Here is a 14,650-nt window from a genome sequence, read left to right as displayed (position 1 = left end):
TTCTCATTTCCGGTATTTTTCCACATCATGTATCATCTGCACAGTGTTGTGGATGAAGCAGGATAGGCCACACATCGGGACTATCCGGATTGTTTTCCAGCAATTTTCTCGGTACGATCGGATAACGGACGGTGGCATAACCAAGGCGTGTTTCTATACAGGGTGAGGTTGAGCAGTGTCCCTTTTTTTGTCCTGCTGATCGAAGCCATTTCCGTCAACGTAACTGGACGCTGAAACCACAGCACATTCTCTACGCCGTCCGTTCCAGAAGGAAGTGGTCTGCAAGTTACTCCGCAACGGGAGTAAAATCTCTCTCGTGGGAAATCGCCGTCACCATTTCCCGTGACGGAGGAAAAACCCGCTTCAGCTTCTGCACTGAAGCAAAAATAATAAATAAATAACGATAATTTTTTATTTGCTTCCTTCAGTATATTCATCCTGCATCCGGTTTCCGCTTGGGAGGGCGCGCATTTCTCGGTGGCTGCCTGTCGCCAGCGGGGTTGTGGATAAGAACCGTACAGATCGCAGCACTCATTCGTACTGGCGAGTTTTTGCGAATGGTGGCACCCGGTACGCCGCTAAAGAAGGGGTATTTGGTAGGAACAAAAGCGGAGAAAATTATATTGGTAGCCTTTGGGCTACACTCCAACATAATGGTGATCATGTATGAATGGTTTTGTGGAAGCCAACACGAGGCAGCTCTCACGAGGATAGACCCCACAAAATCAGGCCCATCCCTTAGCTTAAGCCCATGGGAAAAATGTGAACGTTTCAGCCAAGTTTCGGAGAAATAGATAAGAGGCCATTCTTGATAGTTCCCCTTTTTAACCCGTTTTCTTTATTCAGTGAGCAGTTGGGATTTTTTTGTTCTTTTTCCGATATTATGTGTGTACTTTTTGTTAATTTTTATGTACATTGATCCTGTTTGGAGTGAGGTATTATATTTTTTATGTTTTTTAGCATTTTTTTCTCTAGAAGTAGCGGAAAAATAACACTATCAAAACAATCCACCAAAATAATGGTTAAATAACGCTAAACGAATACGATGTCATAAAAGCAAACTTATCTTGGCATTCCCATCTTTTGAACCGGTTTGAAACCATTCAAACTCTTTAGCGCACCATGTAGATGGCAGTCATGGCTGTCCATTGCCCGCCGGATAATTTTTTTGTTTTGTGTTTATGTCCAATGTTATATTTGCTTGATGTTTTTGCACACACCAGAAATTCAAATAAGAAAGCCCAGTGATTATTTGAAGAGACTAGTTTTTTTTTCCTCATTCTTATTTATTCGGCTACAGGTAAAACCTTCAAAATCCATTACTTTGCTACACCTTGTATTGAACCCTGAGGGAAATAGATTTTACCGGTACACATTCTCCGAATTTCTGTTCCGTTCAATGGAGGATTAGCAAGGAAGTTAATATGGAATAACATGATAAAATGGGATACTTTGAGTAGGCTGAATGGTGTAGAATGGCGAAGTTTAAATGGTTTATTTTGGTCATCCATGTGCAACGCTATTGCAGATTGGGTCGCTTCCAAAATCACGCACCATTGCTTGTAAACGTGTTTTTGTGTACCAACTAAATATTGAAAAAACTTCTATATTTTATTTATTTATCTGCTATTTTGTTCATGTAAAAACTGTTTATTTCTTTATGAATTTATATTTCTGCATATTTTAGTAACGCAATTCTTTCTTTCGTTATTTATCAACAATTGTATATACTTTATTTATTCATGTTATCACTTACTTTTATTAGTAGTATTTTAAATACATTTTAGTATTTCTATTTTACTATTTTTAGCAATTAATAGAACTAATATTTTATAGACCTTTATGCTTTAAATCGGGGTTTAGCTTAGTTTCAGATAAGGAGTAAGTAGTTTGAAAATACTTTCAATACTAGGGTAAGTGTATCAATAGTGGTGGTAGTGGAATAATAATACCATCGTCACGGCAAACGTATTAAATATATTTTTACTAACACGAAATGGAGTTCTGTGAGCTTCTGCAAATCGTTTAAGAACCAAATGGACTCATTTTATGTTAAAATGACGTAACAGACGTAGCAAACAGACTGCAACAGAATTAAGAATTTCTCAAGTTTTCGTAAGGAAAGTCATATTTCTCTTAAGGCTATAGCTGACTCAAAATCATTAAAATCACATCAAGTCTTCTCAAATATGCTAAAACATTGTTGATTTTTGCAAAACATTGGTCTTTTCGTGTAATTTCGTTATTTATGGTTGGTTTTGGCCGTTGTGTCACTATATGAACCTAATAACAGGCATGTTCTTATAGTCAGTAGTTGCATAGAAAACTTCTATCAAAATGAAGCGACAACAGCAGGCTACTAGGATTGAGCGTAATAAACGAATCAGTGGACGGGATAGGAATTACCGGAAAAAAAAGTCTCACGAATCTGGATCATTGCCTCATTACTCATGGGAAAGTATAAGTGATAAAGTGATGAACATAAAACAGCACCACTATTGGTACATGATACCACCACAATTGGAACCATACCATCATTATAGATACAATAGAACATGTACGATAAGTTTTTTTTTTCGTTACATTCGCTATGTTTAACGGTGGATATCGTTGTTTTGTTAAATGAAAATCGTATTATCTATCATATTTCGTTGAAACAACGAAATTTGCTCCTTCCAAACAACTTTAACAAGTTTCATTTATGCGTGTACTGATTAATTACACCATTATTGGTACACTTAATACGCGCCACACCATATATTGGATTTTTGTTTTTACACATTCTTTTCTGTTTTAGATACAAAAGTAAGTTGCAAAAGAATTCTATATTGAAATGATTAGTAAATTGAAACCCGATTTTTACATCAAACGTTTGCTTTGCGAAAGAAAACATCTGTATTCTTAGCAATCAACGAAACATCAGTGAAACCTAATACATTGTTCATCATGATTCGGCCAGAGACGAAGAAAAACCAACCAACTCAATCATTTTTAAACAAGGTCCTGGAATATCATTAACGTCTAAATTGAGCAAGACAAGAACCATTACCGGGCCAGAAAAGAAACTGGCAAAGGATCATTTTTCCCTTTTGCTTTTTGTTGTTGTTGCTTCTCGTTTCATTGCCAAGCATACCTTTGCATGATAAATGAGCGTATGTCGGGAACGTAATGATTGTCATAATTTCTCACCCAAAGCCATCCTTCACGAACCAAGTGTCAAGCGACCGGGAAGCAAGTGTGTCGGTTGCGTTACTGCGTACAAGAAGCGATTACCGCCCGCGTAGGAATTTCGTACAAAAACGAACGCGTCCTTACCGGTAAGCCACGTGATATCGTGGTCGCTTGCGATTCGTCACTGCTACGGTGGGGAGGCAATTTTTTGGCACAATTCCCGGAAATATGAGTACCGTTACACCGTTTGCTTCCGCTCATCTTCGTCACCAGTCTGCTACAGCCTCTACCAAACCGTACCGTACCGTTTGGACGGTCGTCAACACCAGAAGCGTGGTTTTCATTATTTTCAATTTGTGTTTTTGATGAAGTTTTAATGAGAAAGTAATTCACCGAAGTGTGGACTAGTCGCGTGCTGCTGTGCAGGCTTTAGCTTTCTTCTTATTTTTCTCCGACAGAGTTTGTTGAACATTTTCACTGATTTTCGTTTTGTTCATCCCAATCAGCGTATCCCTGGAGCTAGATGAAATAATTTCTATATTTATTTCACTTCCGTTACATGTTTCGATAGGTTTTCTTTTCGGTCCTGTTTTTGTGTCTTCTTTGCACACTTTCAACTCCCACCGATGCGATGAAACGTGCCGATGTCATTTGATTGCTATCCACTTGCACGGTTTCATGAATGCTGACTTGGAAACAAGTAATTCTACGTGAATAGCTTCAAAGTAATCGTTTGGTAATTTTCGAGCTTTTGATGCCGGAGGCGATAGTGCCTTTCCAGTGCTGGTAGTAGTTCATCAGCGGTGGTAATGGAGGATGGTTGCATATGTTTTCTCGTTTGAAATTACATCTACCATGAAGGTATTTTTGTAACGTTTGTGCTTTTCCGTTTCTATGGTCTCTTTCATCTCAGGTTCGATGCTCGTGATGTACGGGAAGGATCACATCGTAGCTCCAATTCGTCCTTTGATGGACGGACCAACTTTTACCCAAATCGAACGCCAGCCATGCTGGAGATCCTGCAGACGAAGCCGACCGACAGCGGTATCTACCGGTGTCGGGTCGATTTCCATAAAAGCCCTACGCGTAATACACGCGTTCAGCTGACTGTTATAGGTAAGTTAAGTTTATGTATCACTTTCCAAAGCAACGCATCACGAGGGTAACATTTTGGGGTGCTATAACTGCAAAGTTACCAAAAACATCTAAAACCGCCCGCAAAATAATCCACGAATAACAGCTACGAACAAATGCATCAAACCTGAATCTGCCGTTTAGTGGGGAAAGCTACCCAATTTGTCACCCTACGTAACGGTGATAATAGATGCCCTTCTGCCCGTGAACATTCGCTCTCGAATGCAAAAGTTTTCGTGTGGCTTACATCATACCATGAAAGCGTTTCCTCCGTTCAACAAACACCCATTGAAAACGTTATGCTTATGCGTTCCGCTACTGGCCCGATTTCGGTTTCGCTCCATCTGGCTCGATGTCTTTTGTGCTTTTCTCCAACAGATCATGCAGACTTAGGGAGAACCTTAAAAAATGTGATGCTCTTTTGCTGCTATTTGCAACTGCAAGGTTACCGAGGTGAGATGCATCGCGAAATAAATACAGCAAAAAGATAGAACACTCTTTAGCAAAACCCCGGGAAGGTGCAACATAAATCAAGCTTCCGGGTTTTCAATGCATTCAACGCGCCAGCAAACCGCGTCGAGTTCAGCGATGGAGAGCATATTCCGACCGGGACCTTATAAAATGCAAAAGTTCTCCAACAGTTTTTGCCACTTTCTCTTGAAGCCTTGACCCTGTGTGTGTTTTTTTTTTGGTGGCTGTTGTGAGAAGCAGAACAACCGACAGGATGGATTCAAGTGCGCAGCTGTGTGCATTTCGGTTCCGATTCCGTTCGGCATCCAAATGAAGGATGTTATATGGCACAGCTTTCGTCTGGCATTTTCAACAGCATGGCTTGAATTTTGTCGAAAAAGCATCCGTGGTGCTTATTTGGAGGATCTCTCAAAGGGAAGAGTTGCCATCACTAGTGAAAGAAAGTGATGCTCACTGTTCCATTCTGGCGCATTCACCCATTTCTTGCCGCGCATTGCTTCTTGGGACTTTATCCTCAAAAACACAGAGCATTTCGAGAATGTTTTACCGTGTCCGGAAGATGTTGCAATCCACTGACAGAAATATTGTCGATTCGGTACGTACACCAAATGGTAAATTCAATTAAGTCAACGATAGCGCAACGGGTGAGCCGCAGAGTTTGCAAGCATCCTTCTGGCATCACTGAGGAGCCCAACTTCCACGCCCAACTGGTTTGGTAAGTGATGAGAATGCTTATTTTAAATTGCCATAGTTTCAAGTTTGCAGTTTTGGAGAAGGTAGTATAAAAACATACGCAGCAATTTTTTATTTGTTTTGGTGGGCATTTTAATGCATCCAGTTTTGTACCATTACCGTCCTACCGACTTAAGATGGCAGCTTTGAGCGAAGCGATTTCCTTGAGCAAATTATACAATGTACCACTTTGTCAATTTAGTAGACCAGCTGAGTCGAATCAGTTTGAAATGCTCTAGTTGCAGGGTTTGTTTTACGATTAAGCATTTCAACACGTGAAGAGCTGCTGATCGATCAGCGAAAATTGAGCAGCACACTTTTTCCCTGGAGAAGGCACCTGCTTCTGAGTCGTCAGCTTCGCTTGCAAGCATAATACGTTCGTGTTACGGAAAGATGAGGTCGATCCGCACAGCACACTCTGCATATTTCTTTTATTCAATTAGTTCACTGAATTTATCTGAGTACGCTACGACAACACACGCTGTTCCCTCGTTTCGTTTGCGAAAGTTTGCATATATGCACAGTTTGCACCGGGAAATTCGCTTCACTGTCGGCCGGGTATCGGAAAGTTGAACGTGCCTGCCTGGCAGAATATTGATGGCAATTTCAGCACCCTGCTTCGAAAGTTCCCGCTCGTTGGACGGCTTGTGACGGTAGCCTTCAAGTGCATTCCTTAATCTCCATTTTCTTGTCCTTCGCTAAGGGTGCAGAAGTTTGTGTAATAGCATCGTTAATATGCTGTCCAGATGATGCACAGCTGCATCGGATTGGATGTCACGAGTTCCGAAAGGCAAGCGCAGCATATCGAAATCTAAGCAGACTGCCAAGGGTGTGTGTGTCCTTATGTGTTTGCGGGAGTGATATGAAGCCAGCAAATTGAAGGTACTACCGTTTGGGAAAGTTTTTGGTATAATAACTCAATCGCTTACGGATGCATAATCACAAAAGTTGATGAAGAAAATAAAAATCTTAAGTTTTGGTGTTTTTGCAAAAAAAGATTTTTCAATATCCTGATCTAGAGCCCTGAATCATTTGTAACGTTCAAAACAAGATAATCTTATTTATCTCGTTTTTATCGTTATGAGAAATTAGTAAACGTAAAAAATAGAAGATGAGAAACTAAACAAAAACATCGAAATGAACAGTCTGGTAGCTTACTGGAATATGCTAGATTTCTTTTTAGATTGACGGTTTGCGAGTGGCCAGATCGAGGCAATATGCATTTCGTGCTGCATTAGGATGGTCTAAATAGGGTGTATAATATGTCTGTCAAATATCTTGCACGAGGAACTATCTCGATATGTCTTACCGCGTGTTTAGATAATTTATTATCTTATTGATTAAGCGTAATGTATAGTAGCGTATAATTTTTTGACAGAAAGATTTCACCCCGCGCTATCGCTGATTTGATAGATAGATTGTGCGTTATCGCTGATATTATACTGCATCGAAACAGAGCTGACAGAGCTGAGATTATACTGCATACTCATCTTTTAGTAATGGAGAAGCCATGGACAGGCTCAGAATAGTTTTATTAGACTGGATTGTTGTGATTCATCGCCCGTAATGCCAGCATATTCACTCACAAGAATGTTAGCTGCCACTGTTTTGTAGTGCGGAGTAACCGCTAATGGGATGATTCCCTCGGCTGGCATCCGATTGAGCACCTGGACCAGTCTCAATGTTTGTTGTAATCTCGCCTCTCTCGGCACGGATTCTTCCTTGCTCGATAGTTCCAGCGATGATAGCCCAGTGAATGCAGTTAGAACACATAAAGGTAATGATGTTTTCCACTGTGACAAAACATGTTCAGGCGTGTCGCTGGTGTCTGAGCAATCAGGACAGTGTGCGCCTTGGATTAGTTTTAGCTTTTCCAGATGATTCTGAAAGAAGCCATGTTCCGCCAGGAACTATTGAGTAGTAATGGATTAAACTCAATTCTCCGTATTAAGCTAAATTGTGTAGAAATGTCGAACAAAAACGAAACTCACTAGGTACATGTGAACACAAAAACCCATTTTTTCTAATGTTTTGTTTGTGGCAGAAAGCTGAACACACCAAAACCTGTACCAAATTTATTGCTGCTGTAGAACATTCCTAACTGACAGTAGCTGTAAACCGCAACAGCCATTTCGTATACGCTGCAGTAGGCGGGTTCATGTGGTGCTAAACTCAAACTGTTTTCAGTTAGAATATCACTTTTTTTTTTTATTTAGGTATTTAAAATAAAGACTGATACTATAAACAGGGACATGATGCTTAGACTGCTAGAAATTAATTGAAGTGATACTCTTCAGCATTGCTTTAATTTATGGTTGGTTTACATTTCGAAGGAAGTTGATAAATGATTCTCCTGCTGGCAAAAGTTGTCGCATTTATTTAATTATCCTAAGAATCTATCCGAACCCAAGAGGGTTTGTTTGCGTGATATGACCAACGTCCTGTCCGGAGTTACCGGAATAGGGAAAGAATGTATCTCATCATCGCTGCTGCTTTACATTAAATTACTCCTTCAATGCTGCAAAGGACAAACTGTTGTGGTTGTCACTTTGCAGCTTTGCAGAAGCACTGGAAGCGGCACTAGTGGGTGTAAATTTATTGCATCCAAACGTCACCGAAATGTTCCGCCCAGAAGCATCCCGGTCATATCTGCGGTCGGCAGTCACAACCCATTCGGAATGAGTAAAAAATGTGCAACAAACAGCGCTGGAACCGTTCACTGTGTGATTCGTATATTTCGAGATCACCGTGTTGCAGCGAGCTTAAAGTTCTGGTTGTGCAATTATTTGAACGACTGCAGAGTAAACTCAACCGACACCGGCCGACCGATAGGAAAACAAGGATAGAGAAAACGGTGGGAAAAGTTTTGCCTTTCCTTAAGCAATATGTTTCCTCGGTGTGAAGGAAATTGATGGCGGGTTGGTGAATTTAATGGACTTCCAACACTCGGGCGAGTGCATCTTCACAGCATCAGCAACCAGTTACAGTCGGGGCATGGGCTCATATCGCTCAGGCTGTAAATGTTAGTCCGTATTCTTTAAACGCCCTTTCCGAGCAACACCGATTCAATTTTCGTGAGTGTATTTTTGGCGAATCGGAACACATCGGAAATGTAATTTTGTCACCATTAATGTCTAGCTAACTTACCCTCTACGGTTTTCGTGTTTATTCCCACAGTGCCTCCGGAGAAGCTGCTGATAGTGGACGAGAAAGGATCGCACATTCGTCACTACATACTGGGACCGTACAATGAGGGTGCTACAATCAACATTACTTGCATCTCGACGGGCGGTAAGTGGGGAAAAACCGCTGTAAAATGACTGTTAGTTTCCGTTTGGATTATGCCGATATGCTTACAGCTGATTGCGGCTCCATCACTGTAACATGCGTGTAGTTATGTTAGCAACCGTGGAAGGGCCTACCTAATCCACTTTAATGATTAGTGTAGCATGATTAAATTGTAATGCATGCAAATGGGGTTGGTCTGTGGGTTGTCTAAAACTATTCTGCCAAATTTGAAACTAGAAGAAATTGATTTAAATTAAGTGTAACGCATACAATTGTCCTATAGCTATTATGTTCCCAATTTTAATCAACTATTTTAAATAAAATTGTAAAACCCTCCAACAAAATATTGAAAAATAATATTATCTTTGTATAGTTTGCACAATGCATAATGTTGATGCTTATTTCCTTACGTCTGTTTTTAAGGTCGCCCACTACCCAAGGTGCAATGGTGGTACGAGAATAAGGTCATCAATAATACCTCCGTCGTGCTGTCGGATAAGCGTGTCAAAAACACGCTCGTCCTGCATCGACTAGAGCGGAAGCACCTGAAATCAGTCTTCACCTGCCAGGCTGCTAACAACAACGTGACGAATCCCATATCGGCCTCGATAACGCTTGATATGAATTGTAAGTAAGAAATTGCTCACCCGCTTACGTTACTCACTAATTCCGTTCATTACACAAAACCCCCCTCCAGGGGTACGACGTAACGCTTATCGAAGCATTAGGCAACACTATTATTCACATTACACCTTCCGACAGTGTGTGTGTGTGCACAGAAAAGTCAACGGTGCATGTGGTTTACGGTTCGGTGTCTGTTTCGGGTTTACATTTCATTCGTTGGCTTCCGTTAATCTTGCCCGCTTGCTATCCATGCTTGTGCTCCTCCCGTAAGCAAACTAACCGACACTGACACCCGTACAACGGTAGCAGGTGAACCCAAGGTGATTTATCACGGGTCTAACAATCGACCCGAAAAGTGAAAAAGAAAACGGCCACCGTACAAAGCCAAACCGGTGGACAGTTGTCTCCGTTTGCTATCGCTGTTCGGTTCCGTTGGTGCATCCTCACCATCCTTGCAGTTCCCTGTGCAATAGCTAGGGGTGGCTCGGGCAAAAAGATTAGATGAAGCAACAACAAAAATATACACTTCTTTTCCATTCCAGACAATGGTCTGGGTTGCCCGTTTAGCAGGACGGGGAAAAAACATGCCATCCGAAAAGAAAACCACAGTAGTAGCTAGTAGTACCGAAGAGGAACGGTAAAATGTGGTTCCCTGTTCGATGTTCGATGTTTTATGCTCATTTCCGGCAGTGCTGCTACGGATCCGTTGGTGCGTTGTACCGTACCCGGGTTGACGGAGCGGCACAATAGTAGCATATTGACCGGTGCGAGAGTGCAACAGGAAATGGGATGTGTTTTTGATCGTTGGAGCAAACCGGGACGAGCATCGAACCGATCGAACCCGGGGGTTTTGTGATTGCCTGCCCAATGAATCACCGTTCGCTGCGCCGTGTCGTTGGGTTCGGCCATTTATCATTGGTTTATTTTACAAAACTTCTCGCTTGACTGGAGTTTAACCTGAGCGTTCCTCGTTTGCGACCTGTTTGGCGTCGTTTGTGCACAGGTCGATGGGTTGATTTTTATGCGATCAAGCTGGAACAAATTGGGCAAGGAAATCGACAATGATAATTTTAATACTTCATTTCCATCCTGTGTAGTGAATAAAAATGGTAATTTAAGAAGTGTTTGCGAAAATTTTGTTACTATTTATACCATTTGTTTCGGTGTAAATTGTCTGTCTTTTATCCACAAAGAAAACACAACACCTAAAGATAAAGTTTGAATTAATTTTTTAAGTGATGTTGCTAGCCATTCTGTGCGGTTTTCGCTTCACTGATGTGATTAAAGGAATATTTTCCTAGAATGATAACTATGCCCTTAAAAACTTAAACTATGTTTCTAAATCCTTCTTATTCGATTAAGTTGTTTTCGAATGTGCAAGTAAAAAGAGAGGTTTCTAAATATTCTTACAATGTGTTACGAATCTACGCTAGTTTATCAGCATTATCAACTGTATCGTGATGAGAATTACAGTTACATTAAAGAAAGATAGTTGGGTTACATTTTCTTCATTGAAATAAACAGATTATAATCTGATTCAGACAGATGTGTAGAGTATAAATTTAAAAAGTTCCTGGTAAGGCTCGTTATTTTACTGGCTTTGGATGGATATAAATAATAAAACGTAATAAAACTATATACGCCTAAATGGTTTCTCAGTTCGTTTTGTTATAAAAAAAATTGGTGCTCATAAAAAAGATGATCAGATAGAGATCAGCTTATGAACTAAGGGGCGTTATCGGGGTGGTGTATAGAAGGAATGTTCAATACTGTATTTGGAGGATTGATCCTACAAATCAAATCTTCTTTATTTCTTATGTGGTACATTAATCAATTTCACCAGTTTTCCCATTTGTATACACCTATTAACGTATCTTGCATACGGTAGAAGCATCTTATCTGAACTTTCCAAAGCTTTTTTGGCAACTTTCGTTGCAATAACTGTTGAAATATTTTGGAACATAAACTTCCCACACTAATCTAATGCGTTACAGTTGCTTTGTACGAAGAAAATTGGCGCTCTTTCTCTCTTGGTGCTGTCAGCTGAACAAAATACAAAAATCGAAAGCAAAGTTAATCTCAAAACCACTTCCACAGCAAAATCCGATTACCCGTCCGGTTTGCTATTTTTATCAACGAGCCACTGAAGTGAAGACTAATGGACTATCACTTAAAAATTCATCTCCAATTCGATTGCGCTTCGACTTTTGCCTTGTGTTCTGCTATCACTCGTTTGAGATCTGCTTGTTTTCCATACCTTCATTAGGAACTTTTCCTGCTGCGGTGGTTTTACGACGTGGAGCGTCGTCTATGGTACAGTATACTCATGATTCGTTCGAATGGAAACGTGCTGGTACTCGATGTACTATGCATATGCATCCAAGTCTGGTCACTAGCAGGAATGAATGTACGAAATGATATAGTTTTTCTAGCTTAACCTAACGCGCAACCACAGTCAACCCCTGGATGAAACCCTTTATATAATAACCATGATTTTTTTGCGCTGTTGTGACATTTTTATGCAATCGAGTATTTTTGGGTTTCGTTTTTTTGTTGTCTCGTTTTCTACTGCCACTGATGATTTGTTCTGTAGTTTAAAAAAGTGTTTCTCTGGGACTGATTTGACCCTGCACCACTACCACCGAGATCGAGTGCACAGTTACATACGTTTCATCGATCGTTGACGACGATGCAATTCCACCGGCATGGAACACATGCCGACGAAGGGTTGGAATTCAATTATAGTTTACTGAGTTGTTTTGCCTCCCGCCGGGAGGAAAATTTGTCATTTCTTCGACGACAACAAGAAAAATGTCCACCAAGCCAACGACCACAGAGCGGAAAGGCGGGCAGATTGGGGGATGCTGAAGGGTGGGTGTTGTTTTGTTGATAGCACACAGCTGGTTTTTAGTTTGCATGTTTTGCCGTCGCATAAACTCTACCTTTCGTTGTAAATCTAATCATTCGGGGTTGGTGCATGTAAGCACCCTAGAGCGATGCAAAAACTGCAACAGTACGCCACAGCTAGTGGTTTTTCATCATCCTGCTGTTTTATCTGTTTGCTGTTATCTTTTTTTATTTGACAGCGAAGTTGGAAACATCTTTTTATTTGATTACGATAGTGCCATACCTTAACAGATTGTAGTCACCCAAAAGGTCATATTGCGTTTTTTTTTGTATTGTGATGATGCTATAAATACAAAAAAATACAAATGAGTGTCAATATTAACTTCAAACACATAAGTATCCACTCGATTTAACTCCCCAGAGTTCGATTAGGTTAACTCCCACAGTTCTTTTGTTACTAGGAACAGTTTCAAGGCTCTATCTTTAGGGAATTGGACAAGTAATGTGCAAGGAAAAGGGATATTTCAAGGTATTCCCACAGTTTGTTACGAATTTAAGTCCAGTATCTAGGCTTGCTTAACAACTCTATCGTGATGACAACTGCTTACCAATTATTGAAATTGAACTACAAACCCGAATTCTTACTACTACCAAGGCAGTTATTGAGTGTGCTTTGGCATTGAATGTATTGAATTTAAAGAAAATTGACAGATGCCAGAAATGCATAAATTTTATAAAATAAAGTGCATAAACGTCTACCAAAATTTGATTGAGAATTCTCCTCAAAGAGAAATTATAAATAAGCATTGAGACCAAATTCTAGCAAGAGACGTGAAACAAAATGACAGTATATTGAAAGGAACTTCATTTCCGTATTTTTATTCATGAGATAGATGATTTACTATCCAAGGCAATTTACTTTTGATGTTTGTTCAATGTGCATTGGTTTAAAATATCATGTTAAGTTTACAAACTATTAAACGACTAAATATCGATAGGTAATCTAATAAACCAAACATTGCTTGTTTATCTGTTAAGTAATCATACTAAAATTGTAAATTTATTCCATGATAAATTATGTTGCTGATATTTGAGAAATGCTCAAACCGGAACGTAAACCAGTTTGCCTCATCCCTGAAGAGCACTACCACCTCCACTTTTTTTTTTCGTTGCCCTTCCAAATTTCCTTCCGGCAACATTAACACCACCATTTCCATTACAACACCATTATTTGTGCCTGTTGGGAAATTGTTGTACTTCGTAAACTTGGTGATTAATTGACTGTGAATTGACCCCACGGCCAATAGAAACCACAACATCCCTGCTGAAACATCTTACCAGCCGGCTACTCAAACATCCTACCAATGCGAGGAAGTTCGGAAGGAAGAAAGAAAACACAATCATTTCTCACTCCAAAAGTGGTTTCAAAGCACTGATTTGGAATTGTCCCCCGAAGGAACAGCCGAGCTGAAAGATTCACCACCGCCGGACCGACTTTCCGCCCAATTGAGGGTGGATGGGCGTGGAGCCAACCTGTCGGATGATAGGTTTGGTATCAATTAATAAGTTGCTGTACAAACGCTACAGGTAGTTCGCAGTCGATGTTCACGCTGAGCAGTAGCGTTTGATTAGGGTAATAAATGTGATGACGTATTGGGCTCGCTTGTGCTGAAAATCAACCCAAGCCAAGGTTTCTCTTCGCTAATCTTCCTTGCTGAGCGTAATGCATGAGCGATTTAAAACAAAATTATAATGCAATTAATAATTCCTTCTAATAGCGACATCGGAAGTGATTCTGTTTAAAAATGCTCTGATTGCATTACCGCAAAATCGATCCCTTTTCAATCGAGAGATGATGACACTAATAAGCGCAGACGCTCATAGTGGTTCCGATGAGGTGGAAACAAAAAACGTGGAGAGGAAAAAAAAGCCAGCTTTCAAAATTGACACTCAACCTCTTGCTTTCTTTCTCTTGCATGCATACATTTCGCCTACCAACAGTTTCAATCCGTTTGTGTGAAGGCTAATAGCATTAAAAGCGATATCGCGATTCTACCCTCTCCCAAAAGCTACCCTGCCAGCGCAAGGCGCCATTGTGCCGTATCGAAACCGTCCGCTCTGCTTTTTATGTCCCATCATCATTTGGCGCCGTCTACGGGGCTGCGAATAAGTTTCGGGGTGGAGCGTTGGCAAACATGGATTATGCCTGGAATGGTGGGTGCAGCCGACCGATTTCTATTGCTCCCTCCCAGGGTGCCGGGCCTTCGATTTCAGCGATATCAGCACATTTTCCAGCCTCGTACTCCAGCTACAAGCATCGGATGCACGGCCAGTTTGGCCGGGGGCGTGTACGAACGCACGGTTGGAAAATTGATAATTTAAT

At 40.6% G+C, this 14,650-nt stretch overlaps 1 protein-coding gene across 1 annotated transcript in view; it reads left to right on the top strand.

Annotated features, from left to right (window-relative positions):
- LOC128718128 (nephrin) overlaps window positions 1–14,650 on the top strand; it is a 142,977-nt gene that overhangs the window by 87,696 nt on the left and 40,631 nt on the right. The window contains exons 3-5 of the mRNA XM_053811801.1: window positions 4,085–4,287; window positions 8,686–8,799; window positions 9,220–9,423. Of these exons, the coding sequence (XP_053667776.1) occupies window positions 4,085–4,287; window positions 8,686–8,799; window positions 9,220–9,423 (521 nt within the window). The remainder of the gene's footprint in view (window positions 1–4,084; window positions 4,288–8,685; window positions 8,800–9,219; window positions 9,424–14,650) is intronic.

This window comes from Anopheles marshallii, chromosome 2 (genome assembly GCF_943734725.1).
Source record: "Anopheles marshallii chromosome 2, idAnoMarsDA_429_01, whole genome shotgun sequence".
NCBI lineage: Eukaryota > Metazoa > Arthropoda > Insecta > Diptera > Culicidae > Anopheles > Anopheles marshallii.
Note: the sequence above shows the minus strand (reverse complement) of the source record. Positions and strands in the feature narration are given on the sequence as shown.